The sequence below is a fragment of the Phasianus colchicus genome, chromosome 8 (genome assembly GCF_987193195.1).
Source record: "Phasianus colchicus chromosome 8, bPhaCol1.hap1.1, whole genome shotgun sequence".
In the NCBI taxonomy this organism is placed as follows: Eukaryota; Metazoa; Chordata; class Aves; order Galliformes; family Phasianidae; genus Phasianus; species Phasianus colchicus.
This window is the reverse complement of record NC_143443.1, coordinates 29,669,925-29,685,190: the sequence shown is the minus strand read 5'-3', so window position 1 is coordinate 29,685,190 and position 15,266 is coordinate 29,669,925. Positions and strand designations below refer to the sequence as shown.

The window sequence follows — 15,266 nt, the reverse complement described above, 5'->3', positions numbered from 1 at the left end:
ATCACAGTGCAGCATTTGGTAGGGTTGCAACCTTTGCCTGCCGAGGGTGCCGCGTACTCTCTGTTCCACGTGCAAGCAAGCACTGCTAGCTTGTCTTTGTCAGCCAGCAGACCTTCAGTGATGGTCATGGAAGTGTAGCACTACTGACTCCTACTAAATACTCAAATAATTTTTTGCACAGAATATCTTCATCAACTTCTTCCATGCAATTTCAGTGTTGTCTTCATTTGATAAAGCTCACTGAAATGATTAAATCTGGAATATTGATACAGAACTCAAAACATTTTTAAAAATTATGTTTTCATGCAGATTCTATCCATAACATAAACAATTACCACCTTAATGCGTAAAAAAAAAAAGTCCTTAAGTATATCTTGTAATGTATATGTGTTTTAAAGTCTTCTCTGCCCCTTGTTAAATATATTTTTTTGAAGACACGCGTCTTTCTCAAGCACCCTGTAGTATCAGATAAATCTTTGTTCACTTTTTAAATTGAATGGGGAATGAGTTGTAAATTCTTCTGTTGAGCTAATTCATGGCAGCCTCAACCAAGCCTTCTTTCTGGTGTCACAGGAGAGAAGGGGAAATTAAAATAGGATGGGAAATTGAAATAGGATGATAATGTGTTATGAAATCTGCCGGGTATTTTTTTATATATATTTCACTAGCTATCAGTAAGATCTGTTGTTAATTTTAAAAATAAGAGTGCATAAAACCAAAGTATGGGAAGTTGTGGTGAGTACTGAAGTAAAATGGAAAGTTTTTAAACCTGCCTGTTTATTTTGGCACTCTTGCATGCTTCAGTGGCACTACAGTGTCTCAAATTGTGTGGCTTTTCTTGTTTGTCTTTCTCTATTTGTTGTGAATTCACATGCTTTGCTACCTTCAGAGGCTGGGTAAGTTAAGGTAGAGATTTCTACAATTTCTACGAGAATTGTGACAAAGTCAAGTGTTAATTATTATTTCTTTTCTTTGTTTGGGATTGTTTCAGCAGACACCCATTGTAATGGAGCTTGTAATTGTCTAAATTAGTTATCCCAGTTCTATTTTCTTGACAATGTGATATCTATCTACAGGGAACAAATCCTTCCATGTGTATGATCCCATTGTTTCCATGGAGAGAAAAATACAACATGAAAACTTCAGACCTTTGGATCTTCGAAGCGCTAGTAGAAGTTCAGCTCCATAGTTTGCTAGCGTGTTGATTCTGCTTGCAGCTGGTGTTCAGTTTCTGAATCATTCTTCTGATAGACTGGGAAGTGATTTTTTTGTGTGTTTGGGAGGAGGAAAATTCTGGAAATGTTTCAAGTGCAAAACAAATATAGCTAAGTATTGATTTCTTTTTCACAGAGAATTGTCAGTATTTGACTTGGTGTGAAGACCTTTTCAGTTTATAGCTGTGGCAATTTTCCTAAGTGATGAATGGTAACAGTATGAAAATGTGGCATGTAGGTGTGCTGTTGTCTTGGTGCCACTAATTAGAAGTGACAGTGAGCTCCTGTTTTGCTGCCTGCCAGCAACTTGTGCCCTATAACCATAAACAAATTGATTTGACGTGATGTGTTCAGCAAAATAACCAGAAATAGATGTATGGTCCCGGAAATCTTTACTGTTTATTTAGTTATGTTTATACTGCAGTGTTTTGTCTAGAACTTAATTAAGTTTGCATTAAGAGTGATTTGGATTCTGTTCTACTTAGAGGAAGATTATGATATACAAAAGCTTGGTCTTCTTGCAGTAATTATTCAGCACAGGCTGGATACAGATCCCCAACTTTTTCACTGTTTGCACTGTAGAATTTCTGCAGTAAGCTGATCTGGTTTTACCAGGTAACAGTGGGCTGGGGACAACATATATAACCAGAACTCACTTTTGATCCAGGTGGACACTCTGTTTTACCTCTGAAGAGTTGTTATAATGATAAATCACATTATTGTGTCTCCTTTAGTTCCTTTGGGTTCAGCCACTTCTGCAGGAATGTGGGAACCTGAAAAATGATCAGGTCATATGGGATGTTGGTTTGCATTTCTCTGTAATAGCCATCTAGGCATTTGTTAATATTGATAGGAAATATAGCAGTTGTCAAGGTGATGTGAGTACAGGGTGTAGAAATCACCAGCTGTGATTTCTTCAAGTCATCTGTTATTTTAAATTGTTTAAGTGCATTGGTTCTGGATACGTGTCAGGTCACTGTTGCTTAGGCTGTGTTACTGCTATAAGGATGTAACTTTTGTTACCAGAAAATGCAATAGTCTGCTGGTGAGACTGTGTTTTTACATCTTTTCACTCTCTTAAGTAAGTAACTGTTTAAATATCAGACTTTTAGAAGTCAAATAACACTGCTTGACTTCCTCCCTTCTGCCACGAAGTCTGGTCAGAACCCATTTACAGCTGAAGGCAGCAGGAGCAGCAGGCAGTGCTAGAGCCAGGTGACAGGGATGGCAAAGCCCTGGCCTGTCCTGGGGCTGGCTGAGCAAGCTGCTGCTGCCCTGCAGCACCCAGCTCTTCCTCAGGGCAGTTTTGGCAGCAATTCAGCTCCTGCCTTGAACCTGTGGGTTTTGGTGAAGACTCCCAGGTGAGAAGTATTTATGAAGCTTCTGCTATCTTATGGAAGTGAGCTGTACTCCAGATGTTACTTTCTGAAATTACTGTTAGTGAAAAGAAAACTCTTCTACTCCAGAATAAAATAAACCTATACATAATGTGCTGATTCATTCTCAATGTTTTTCCTTCAGAAATATAATTTTTAAGCCTTTTAAAATGTAACTTTTGGGCCCTTTAGTGAGAACTAAGAGTTAAGATTCGTACGTGTTAGAAAGCACTGTTGTAGATTTAATTTCCATGGAAACTACTGTCTGTGATGACTGTACAGACAGTGGGTAATAACTTTTCCATATTTTTAATTTTGATGGCAGTATCCACATCAGTAATCAGATTGATGCTGTTAGCTGCAACAGGCAAGCAGTGTCTTTGTGTGAAGCAGAAAGCTCTGCATGGTGCCTATTGATTCCATTATGAAAAATTCTACCCGATGTTCTAATAATTTGTCTTTATTACATGAAGATTAATTAAATTGTTTGATAAGGACTAGTTAGTTCTAATATAAGCAAAAGTAATTACTAGCTGCTCTAGGGACTTCTGATATATTTACTTGAATGTGTTTTTTGTTTTTTTCTCCACTTCTGGAGTGATGAACAAAACCCCGGACCTTTCCCTTCTGTGCATGTACTCAAAGCACCAAACACTTTTACATTCTCATTAATCTCACGTATCTGTAATTTGCAGTGCAACAATTTAAACCAATTTACGCAAAGGTAGCCATAAGGAAGGTAAACTTTCTATTGATTCTGTCTTGCACACAGTGTTTGTAATCATCTTGTTCTTTAACAAGCACTTTCAGTAAGCTTATTTCAGTGCTTGTTGTTAACGTGCCCAAAACTTTTACAAAATACTCATGTAACTGAGTCATCCTAAAGTAATGCTGGAGAAGGCCTTTTTTCTATCAAAGGCATGAATTGTGGTGTAAGATTTGGAAAAATCAATCTTTTTTTTTTTTCTGGGCCAAAGGAAGACACCGCAGTTTGGTTTTAATGAGTAAAAGGATGTTAGTAAGCTAGAGCACTTAGAGAAAAGCTACGTCGGTGTTTGTGCAAAATTGCTCTCCAAAAAAGCTCTGCGCATAAAACCGAAGGTCAGCATTATACCTGCCTCTGACACTTCCAAGTTAAATGCAGGTTTTCCAAGTCCTTGTTTGTCTTTAACTCCTCCATTGAGCTCATGCAATTACTGTTTAGTGAGAACGCCTCAGCAATGCATAATTGCTAAACAGCTCACAGTTTGCACGTCATGTAGCCCGCTTCCTTGTGTGATCAGCAAGTACAGGTTAGTGTTGGTTCAGGAAAAGAGTACCTGCAATGCATCACAAGAGCTGGTGGAAAATAGCACGTAGCTTTTTGCTTTGTGCAGTACCTAGCTTGTTCTGTTCCTTGCTGGTGACAAATGTGTTCGTTGGGTAGGCTCATTGGATAGGCATGCAGCTGTTTAATGTTACTGTTGTGAATTGTCACTGCGATTCCAGACAAATAGCATGTGATGGTGGAGTTAGACAGATGCATAACACTCACAATTTAAAAGAGATGATGTAGAACAAAAAACAGTGATGCCCATTGGCTTTCTACATCGCAGGACTAGTAGAAATAAATAAATAAATAAAATGTATCTTCTTCCCTAAAGAAAAATGTGGACTGCATTGCAGCCTTAGTTTGATGTAATTGTGTATCTATCCATGTGCACAGACTGTGATTCGCAGAGCCAGAAGAATTACCAGCAAAGGCTCTTTTTCACTGTTTCTATCACCATGAGAACTCTCTCAGTTGTTTCTGATGCTCCACAAAAAGCAAAGTTGGCTGCTGTAGTGCAGTGATTCCACTGCTGGTAACCCCCATCTCTCTTTGTGACACATTTGCTGTACAGATTCCTTTATTGATGTTATTTCTTTTCTTTTCTTTTTTACTGTGGCACATACTTTATTTAAAAATCTCATCTGTTCATAGGAAATTGTCCCATGAAAATTGCTTCCAATATAAATGACTTTTGATCTGAAACTCTTATTTTTTCGGGCAGTGCTTTCAGTTTGCTTAAACATCTTCACTTTGCAGAATTTTCCATCATCACTTCTGACCTCTTTGTATTTCCTGAGATTTGTTCAGTCAGAGTTGTCCATTAATCAGTTAGCTATTAATTCTGGCAGGCAACTGATACCTGTTTTCTATGATTGATATTACTCTTAGCAGCTTGGATAAAATTCTGTGTTATACTTAAGGATATTTGAAATGGTCAAGAAGAGAAAGAGGAAAATGGTAAAATCTTAGATCCATACTGTCAAAGCAATTGAAAGTAGGACCATGCTGCTGTACAGGACTGTGATGTTGATATACCAGAATAATTCAGACCAGTGACAAATTACCCTGTACTAAATCTAATCGAAGTCTTTAGAGTGGAGTAATTCCTCCTGTGCAGCTGAATCAGTATCCGAATACAGGTTAACACAGGTTAATGCCAGTGTTTTCATTCTATGGCGTAGTCACGGGAGATGGGAAGAGGTTTTTGTTCCCAGGGCATTTCCAGATACCAGCAGAGGTACTGGTTCTTTGGAAGGCAAAGCTGTTTGCCTTCAAGTATATAAACTGCTCTGAGTGGAAGGGAGAAGAAATGAAGAAGTGGAGTACAGGTCATGCACAGGACGAGCTGACTGCTGGAACTGGTCACAGCTTAGAAAAGCAGACAAACAGGCAAACAGTTTGAAATGGCTGTGCTGTTCCTGTGTGTTGCTCAGTTGTGTTGTACTGAATTTTGTATTTGTTTTGCTGTATGTTAGAATGGATTACTTATCCAGAGGATCACTTGAAAGTTCCAGCCTAAGTTGCAAGTTTCTGAAGAAATCTTTTTATGAATTTCCATGCAGCTGTGTATATCAGTACATTTATAGGCACGTAAGATGTGATAGTAATGAACCTAGGCTGTGATTGTTGATGATCAATACATGCTGTATTGACTACTGAGCTATTTAAGCATTCATAAAACAAGGCTAACTCTCATGCTCAGCAAACTTTCTTCTCTTCCTGTTGTTGAGAGCTGTCTCTATGCCTGGGAAATTAGAGTCTGTCATCATGGATTCCTTGGTCAATATCCAGATCAGACAGTTCGTGCTTAGATTGAAATCCTCTCCAAACATTCAGAACATTGCCTTTTTTTTTTTTTTCTTCTGAATCTGGTGTTTCTGAGGAATGTTTCATGAGTTTGGTGATCCCTGCTTCCTTTCACTGTCTGATCTAGCCCATATAATTAAGCTAGCAATCAATTCCCCATGTAGGTCATGTTATCGAAATCTGTCCATATAGGGTTGAAAAAGCAGGAATGTAAAAGTCCAAATTTGATAGATTATATACCAGAAACTTTTTTTAATAGTATAAATATGAGTCTTCTGAATAGAAGCAACTGTTTCCCAGTTTTGTTCTTTAATGTTACTGTTTCGACATGAAATATTCCTTCCTTGCCTCACAATGTGAAGGGATCTCTGTAATACTTCATAGGCACATTGTATACATTTTAACTCTACTTTTTCCCCAAACACATTAGAGCATTCTTCCAAGAATACACAAGATTCTTTGTAGTAACACTCATGAGTTGGAAAAAGTGAAGCTTTTATCTGTGATACAGCATAGAAAGTGATGGGTCAGTGACATATGCAGCATGTTAGATACCACTGATAATGAGGAAAAAATACTTGTAGACGTATTAATCTTTAGTTGATGTAAATCAGTAAGATAAGATTTCTTGTATTGTGTTTAGGTGCTGAAGCATTCGTTGGCATTCAAAATTATTGTCAGTATTTCTTGATGTACATTATTATGTCATCTTAGAAATTCAAAATGGAAGTGTTTTATCTAATGCTAACTTACTGTGGTCTCATTACTACGATATATTGTTGATGATATTTTTACCCCTGTATCTAAAAAAGTACATATGTGAAGTTTTGGAAGCAAACAGTAAATGAGATGGCATCACACTTGTACCTGTAGCATGTAGGCAGATGCCAACGAGAGACATGTTTATCATCCTTTTGCATTTGCAAACACTTTCAAACCGGCATTTTTAGGAGGCTTTTGGAGATTAAATCTGCATCCTATTTGAACAGTCACCCAAATGTTCAGCTATAAATTTCTGTATTCTTATTCACTTGCTGTGAAGTTCAATGTCGATGTGTTTAAAGATGATTTTCACAAAGATCTCTTAGGCTTTCAAAATGAGGAGACTGAGTTAGGGTGAGGCTATGAGACACAACAAAATTCTCTGCTGCATTGTATTTCCAGAGTGTACTTCCACTACAGAACAAAGTATTGGAGGAGGTATACCCCACATTGGCTCTTTATATGCACTTATGCCTATAAATGAACTGAAGCCTTTAGCGTGAAATCAATGCTTATATATTTTGTTCTCTAAAAGTCAGGCATCCACAGCTGTGCATCAAACAGTTTTATTAATTTTAAAGTGAGTGTAATCTTGTCTTCTCATTTTTGTACTTGAATAATAAAACACTGAGGAAATTACTTACTCTTCAGCTCTGAGGTAGTCATTCGTGTTCCACAGCATCTAATGTTATTGTAAAGGGTCTGGGGAATGCTTACTTTTAATTAAAAATACATACCCAAATTGTATGACATAATTCAGTTCTAACAGTTCCAATATAAATTACTTTGCCTGTCTTTCACTAACAAGCACATCACTTTATCTACTTGATCTTGCACCTTGTTGAAGCAACTGCAGTGGAAGGTTTGCAGGAGCTAGCATCTATTAAATCAAAGTAAATCTGATTCAATATGATGTAGCTAATTGTTTAGAACTTGTTTCTTTGAAACACTGCTGTTAATTTTTCTCCCTTGGAGCAAGTTTCCTTTGTAATAATTGTCTTTTCATTATCAACAATTCTCTAATACCTCTCCATCATTTACTTGACTTACAGCTTCTGATGTTCCAGTTTCCTGTAGATCTTGCATTTTTCATGCTTCTTATTTTTCTTTCACATATAACAAAGCCATGCTGGCTGCACAAAGATGCTGCTGGGTTGTTGGTTTTTTTGTAAATTTAATTGCTGAGGCAGTGTGTTCCAAAAAGCTTGAAGCAGCCCTGAGCTGTGCTTGCAGCTAGCTGGAGGTGTGAGGGGTGTTGGCATTTGGTGGAACTGGGAATTGTCAGAAGGGGAAAAAAAAGTCAAGGAAACTGTTCATCTGGTTTGGATTGATACATTAAACTGGTTTACTCTGTGAGAAAATCTGCGACTGTGCCAAAGTTAATAAAATGTTGGGATGAACGGGGTGAACTTTGTTTGCTATGTTCAAAGGCCTTCTCCTTCCAAAAGCAGCTTTTCCCTCAGATACCGTTAGGTTATTGCACATCTCCTCACCACAAGTGATTCGTGCACATTCTAATAAGCAGTTGGTGTACCTGCATGGAAGCCAAATGTGCTGAGATACCTAAGTGTCTTTGGGTCCCAGCTGTCCTTGGCTGCTTTTATGTGGTCTGGCCCTGGGGGAAGAGGAAAGAGTGAAATGCTGGAAATCACCTCTGAGGTTTGTTCTCTCTTAAAGCAAAGTATTTGCATTGCTGTGTCAGAACACTGTTGAGAACTGCTCAAAGTCCTTGAATTCAAAGGGAGCTCAAAGGGATAAGGATCTATATTGACAAACTATAAGAAGAAGGTTTTGGTAACTTTTTTTTTTTTCCCTTTTACCATCTAAGAATACCCTTTTCTCCCAAATTCTGCTCATCGTGCAGTCTGCCATGATTTGCAAGTACCAGCAGTGATTAGAGGTCCTCACTGCCTTTTTCAGGTGTTGGGTGTTACAAGATTCTTTTTTTTCCCTTGTGATGTTCCTTATTGAAGAGGGCTTATTACTTTCTGATTTTCTGAAGAACAAGCATTTTGAAAGGCCATTGCTTCTCCGTGCTGCTCTTTGAAAGGATGAGGAAATGTAAAGAAAGGTTGATTTTTAATGAGGTAGTTTCTATAAAAATATTACGGTGGTTGTCAAGCAAGCTTAGAGCAGCGTGTGTTTGTAATGACACAACATTAATTGGGATTCTTATGACTTAAAATTGTCATGTCTTATTTACTAACTCCAGTTCTGGAGGTGAAGATCCAAGCCTTTGTAAGACTTAGGGAGATCTATATATCATCAAAGTAAATCCAATATAGCAAAATACATCAAAAGATATACCCATAAAGGAGCCTAACTGCATTACATGAATAACTTAATGTTAAGAGCAGAATTATCCTGTTGTTTTTTTTTTTTTTCTTCACCAGTCTGTCTAGAGATCAATTTATTTCTTAAAATTCTTTCAATAATGGCTCTGTACATCACTGGGCTAATGAAAAGTAGAGCAAAAAAATGCATGTAGGTTTGCTTTTTGGTCTATGTAATGTTCTTGCTTGTTAGTGTTCCTGAAGTGGAAGTTCCCTTTCTTATCTTCATGATCATAGCTTCATTATCTATTCAGATACAAAGATCTGGAAGTTCCTGTCCAATCTAAACTTAAAGCAGGACTTTCAAAGGAGTTGCTACAGTAAAAGTAAGAGTTAAGTACTTCAGAGTCTGTGGCAAATCCCAGAAGTGATGGCCTCCTCATCTGGTGGTTATATGCGGAGGTATATTGTATAGAGAGATTGACTGTTGAAGGGATTTTTGTTGCAGGTGTTTGCTACTAGAGCAAATTTGTGTAATTTGTGTTCTTGACAGTTGAAATATTAAACTAGTGCTTGCATTAATTGTAACTGAAGACTAATATTTTTTAATTTTAAAAGTTTCTCTTCCACAAATGTTTGTAATTTTTAACTTCTATGCTTTCTAGCAGAGTTTGAGTTAGTATATTGCATATCAGTTTCCTTTAAATGGGAACGACCTGAAAAAAAAAAAAAGCAAAACACAAAAAACAAGCCAGCCAAAAAATACCATTTGTTTCTGTAAGGGGCTTCTGGTGTTATAGAAGAACCTTGAGTTTTGGAAATGCAATTAAGCTTATATTGGATCTTGTTATTCATGCACAGGTTACTGGCACTCTCAGTAGGTTAACAAAGTTTGGGAGAGAGCATCTCTAGTGCGAGTGTGAAATGCAGAAATTAAGTAACAGAACTTAAAGTTAATGCCAGTTGATATTGTGCATACTGTTAATTGGGTAGCAATTCTACCTTTGTAAAGAAGTAAACAACAAAGGGGTTTTTTTAGGATTATAGCCAAGAAATGAGAGCTGTACAGCTGAGAGTCATGTACTGAAATGTAGATAATTCATTTCATCTGTGAAATGCCACTGTGCAAAACTAAGCAACTGAACACATCCTCAGAAGAGGAGGATCAACTTCCAGACATTGCAAACATAGACACTTGAATAGCAACAAGTAAATGCAGAAGGATGGAGAAGTCTGCCTAAACTCAGTAAATTGAAACCAAATAGAAAGCCTACATAAAAAACTTTCTACAAAAAGTATCTGTCTCTGAGCTTGGGAATAATAATAATAGTAAAAATAAAAAACAAATTATTTCTGTGGAGCTGAGTCATAGTCTGCAAGTTCTTCTTTTCAAATAAACAGAATGTACTTCAGCAGACTGATAGTAGGCAGTCATCTGAAAGAGTCTGAAAGATATATCCTATAGGGGGGGAAAAAAAAGTACTTTATTCTTTAAGAACTGTCTGTATTAAGAACAAGATTGACAAAAATCTCAGCTATTGAAGCACGTAAACAATTTGACACAACCTTGGTATATTTTTCATTAAGGATCTCTTAACTTGGAAGTCTGTGCATGAATGGTCAAGGTGGAACTCTACTACAGAGTTTGTGCCTCAGACATTATTTTAAGAATTATTTGAGATTGCAATTGAAATTTATCTTATGTTTACCATATCAAGGAAGATAAATATGAGGAAATTGTTCTTGGTCTTTCACAAAACTTCTTAGACTAATAAGTGTTTTATTTTGTCTTAGGCTTGTTTTACATAAGTTTTTGTAACAGACATGGACTGTAAATCTTTCTCGCTCCAGGAACCTCTTGTGTGGACTGCTGGAGAGATACTGATAGTAATGGGTTTTATAGCATAAACATAGTGTATACAAAGTGATTCCTACCATAATATCAGCTGTATAATTTCAGTGCAGCAAGCTCGTTAGTAACCACGAGTCCTTACAGTCTGTCCAATCACCATACTCTAACTTTTAATTTTCCTCTCTCTAGGCAGAGCTAGTGAAAGGGAATCTGCAAAGCGTTGGCCTCACGCTCCGCCTCGTGCAGTCCAAGGAAGATGATGCGGGGCATGTTGTTATTGAAACGGTTACACCAAACTCACCTGCAGCAGCTGCTGATCTACAGAGGGGTGACAGACTCCTAGCCATTGGCAGTGAGTAATATGTCAGCTTTCAAAATAAGTGCTGTCTTGCAAACAGGAAGGGCATTTCCTCTTAGAGTTCAATTAGACTGCTGTTCTCAACAATTACATGTGCCTAATCACATAATAAATACTAACACTTATATATTTATTGCCACTTAAGGTTATTCACTCGTTCATTTCTCTTGCATATTTATTTACTATTTGCTGGGTAGAAGCCAACATAAAGGAGAATAAACATTTCAATGTAAATATATTTTAACTACCCAAAAAATGTTTAAAAAAAAAAAAAAACGACCAAAAACCAAGAACACAAAACTGAGCTGTGCATGTTAGTATCGTTTCCAACTCCTGAAATGATATATTTGTATGGATAAAATTAGAGGGATCCAGCTGTTACATTTCAGTTTAGTTCTTTTGTCATAATCGCTTGACTTCCTCTTAGTGATAATTCTATTGCTCACTGTTAAAGCTCTAAAAGTATTTATAGACACTTTGAGTTTTTTTTCACATTATTATCATATTTTCAAATTTAACATTTTCATCTTTTTTATAGGTGTTAAAATCACGTCAACTGTCCAAGTGTTGAAGCTTATTAGACAGGCTGGGGACAAAGTCTTAGTTTTTTATGAAAGGCCTGTTGGATATAATCAGCATGGTTCAGCACTACAGGATGGATTTGGACAATTGGAAGATGCTGCTTTCTTGACACAGCAAGAAGATGACCAAGTTAATGTATCAGCTGATATTGACAGCAGAGATTTTGATTCAGAATTCGAGGACTTAGCATGTGAGTCACCTGAGCAAAAAGAAGATATGCCAACAACTCCAAGTCCCAAACGTTCAGTAGTAATACTTGCTGCTAAACCACTTGGAACCATATCTCCAATTCTGAATCGAAAACTGCATTTAGGAAATTATCAGACAACGTCTAAAATGCAACAGAAAGATGGAGCCAAACTGGCAACACCGAAAGCCTCTGAGAGTTCAGATGCATCACAGCTGTTGGGTAAGCAGTCACAAGGTTCTGGTGCTAAGCCTCCTGTACCACCTAGACCACAAATCAGGCCTACTTTGCCTACTAATGAAACTCAAAATCTGTTGGAAACTGGAGGTGTATCTTCTGAAAAAACAGAGAGGCCACCTCCATCTTCAGGTAATGGAGATAAATGTACAGAGAAAGTAGTAAAGAATAATGATCAAACAGAAGACCCAACATTATCAAAAGCAGCAACAATACCAAAACAAGATGCATTAAAAGATGGAATTTCAGAAAATGCACGTAGTCACAAAGATGGTGGAGATGATCATCGAACTTGGGAATCACCAGAAATTCCATATCGAGTCCGACAAGGTCGATGGCCAAAGACAAGAACATCCTCCTGTCTATTTGAAGTGGAAGCATCCCATAAGTACCTTAATGTTGCACTGTGGTGCAGAGACCCTTTCAAAGCAGGTGGTTTTATCTGCTTAGGATATGCAAGCATAAAACTTGAAGAAATTGCTTTAGACTGTATAGCTACATCATCAATGGAATATGTTAGAACATTTAAATTGAGTGCTCCTACACCTAAAGCAGCAGTCACTAGAACAGCATTGAGGAATTTGACAACCCATAAGGGATTTAATGAAAAGTTCTGTTATGGTGATATAGCTTTACACTTTAAATATTTTAAAGAAGGTGAAGCAGATGATTCAAATTTTCTGTTGGAGAAAGAAAAGGAATGCCATCTGGAAGAAGAAGTTAATGTACTTCAGAAAGAGGATCCTTACTTGGGACAAATTGTTCTTACTGAGAACAAGCATAACTTTCAAGATACTCAGTTTCAGAATCCAACTTGGTGTGATTACTGTAAAAAAAAGGTATGGACTAAAGCAGCTTCACAGTGTATGCTCTGTGCTTATGTTTGCCATAAAAAATGTCAAGAGAAATGTCTAGCTGAAACACCCTTCTGTGTAGGAGCTGAAAAGCGACATGATCGAACTGCAGGAGCTTGTAGAGCAGAAGGACAGGAAACTTCTCAAGCTGTATCCGTTCGTGTCGATTCAGAGTCTAAATCTGTTAACAGGACTGCAGGTTTGACCAGGCATATCATCAATACAAGTACTCGTCTGTTAAACCTCCGTCAAGTCCCCAAAGCTCGCCTTTCCGAGCAGGGAACAGAGATTGTAGAGCCTTCACCAAAGCACACACCAAACACTTCTGATAATGAAAGTAGCGATACTGAAATTAGTGGTCCAAGTAGTCCTTCAAAACGTGCATCAGGTAGTGGGAGTGGGATAAAACTGGTCAGAAAGGAGGGTGGTCTAGATGACAGTGTCTTCATTGCAGTTAAAGAAATTGGGCGTGATCTCTACAGAAGTCTACCCACAGAGGAACGTTTTCAGAAATTAGAGTTTATGTTGGATAAGTTGCAGAACGAAATAGACCAGGAGCTGGAAAATAACAATTCACTTGTTAAAGAAGAAAAAGAGGCAACTGAGGCAAGGAAAAAAGCGTTGATTTCTGCTGCGCTGGCTAAATCAGGTGAAAGACTGCAAGCCCTTACGCTGCTGATGATCCACTATAGAGCAGGCATTGAGGATATAGAGTCTTTGGAGAGCATGTCCTCAGACCGGCAGTCTAAAAGAGTGACTAAAGATTCAGAGGAAGCCAGTATAGCAGAAGAAGTGGATAACGAAGATACTGGTCTGACAGAGGTTCCGACATTCAACATCATATCAGATGAATCAGTTGATCCACCTCAGTCAGTAGACTGATATTCACGTTTAGCCTTTGGAAGACCGGACTTAAGCAAATGCTTTGCACTTAATTACAAACATACAGAACGAATTAAAACGCTGGTATAAAACACCTGCTTCTCCACAGTTATTTGCCTATGTAAGAGTACAGCTGATAATGGTTCTTCTCCAGCTGCAGCACCATCGTTTTATTAAACTAGCTGGTTAAAACTGCATTTTGGGGTTTATATTGGAAATTTATTTTTAATAACTTATTTTCATTTTTTCTAATTTTGTAACCTTACCATTTCATATTAATGTGTGGTGTCCCTATTATATTACTTCCCCCCCACTCCTGGACCCCCACCCCTTTTTTTTTTTTTGTTTTTGAGATAATGATTTCAACAAAAAACTACCAGGCTTTTTTGAAATATTTAGTTTCCATTTTTCTGTTTTATGATGAAAAAAAAAAAAGGCTTGTTGCATGCCTAAGCTGATGTCTGACACAGAAATTGCTGAGGGACCAGGCTTTAAAATTTTGATTGCAGTTATTTTATGTCTGCTGGCTGTTGTGTATTTCTTGCCAAACGTATCATGAAAACAAACAAAGCATCTTTTTTTGTGTGTCTGTTATTAATACTTGTTAGAGTGATTGAGTATCAGGTCACTTATTTTCCATACTTTTGTTAAATACAAGAACTTGTCATAGTTCTTAATATCATCCATAGCAATGCTATGCAAGAAAATGCCTCCCTGCAATTTTAGGACATCATATCCTGATTTAATAATATTAAAGGACGTACCACTATCTCCCAATAATCAAACTGGGAGTATTTTTGAGATGAGAGAGTCTGGTTGCCTTCTGGAACAAAGTTGTCTTCAAGTGTTGGTGTATATCTAAAAAGCTGATAAAAGAAAATTGTGTTTTGCAAGAGCTGGAGGTTTCATTGCAGTCTATAAAAGTGTAAATGACAGTTTTAATTTCAAAAGTTTTAATTTGTTGCTATTTTAATATTTATCATTTCAGAAAGCCTAAGGTACAGAATAAGCAGTGATGACAAAATACCAGAACCTTGTCTTTCAATGCTTTTGAGCAATCATGTAGTGGTAAATTGCATTCAGCTTCTCAGACAAAAGAGGCAATCTGAGCAGAAGGTTCACCTTTTTCAGAAAAATGTCGTACAGTGTATATAACATGTTTTAGTTAAGGCAAAATAAGTGAGTCCAGTAGAGAAGAATAATTCTGGCCAGCAGCTTTTGAAGAGAACTATCTGGTCTTGTGCTATGTGTAAATTGTGGATCTTAGCATCACCTGGCTGAGGCCGTTGTTCTTATTTATTTCCTGTAAACATGACTTAAGCTTCATCTTCTGTGTATAGAAATGCCATATAAAATATCATCTTTATTTTAGGTACTGCGTTAGGTACCGGTGTCATTATCACTGTAGTAGAAAATGCCTTTGTGGGAGTGGAGTTGATTCTAAGGTGGTAAAAGAAATAACTTAAATTTTCAGGCAGTGTACAATGTAGCTCTCCAATCAATTTTCTTCTCAGTTTATTTTGTGATGGGCAAAATGAAGAAGCAGTGATTTTTTGAGATGGAAAAGCATA

General features: G+C 37.3%; 1 protein-coding gene across 1 annotated transcript in view; it reads left to right on the top strand.

Annotated features, from left to right (window-relative positions):
* The window catches only part of PDZD8 (PDZ domain containing 8), a 49,435-nt gene extending 35,646 nt beyond the window's left edge, over positions 1 to 13,789 (top strand). The window contains exons 4-5 of the mRNA XM_031597412.2: positions 10,785 to 10,947; positions 11,492 to 13,789. Coding sequence (XP_031453272.2) covers positions 10,785 to 10,947; positions 11,492 to 13,695 — 2,367 coding nt within the window. The 3' untranslated portion in view covers positions 13,696 to 13,789. The remainder of the gene's footprint in view (positions 1 to 10,784; positions 10,948 to 11,491) is intronic.
* Positions 13,790 to 15,266: the final 1,477 nt, after the last annotated feature.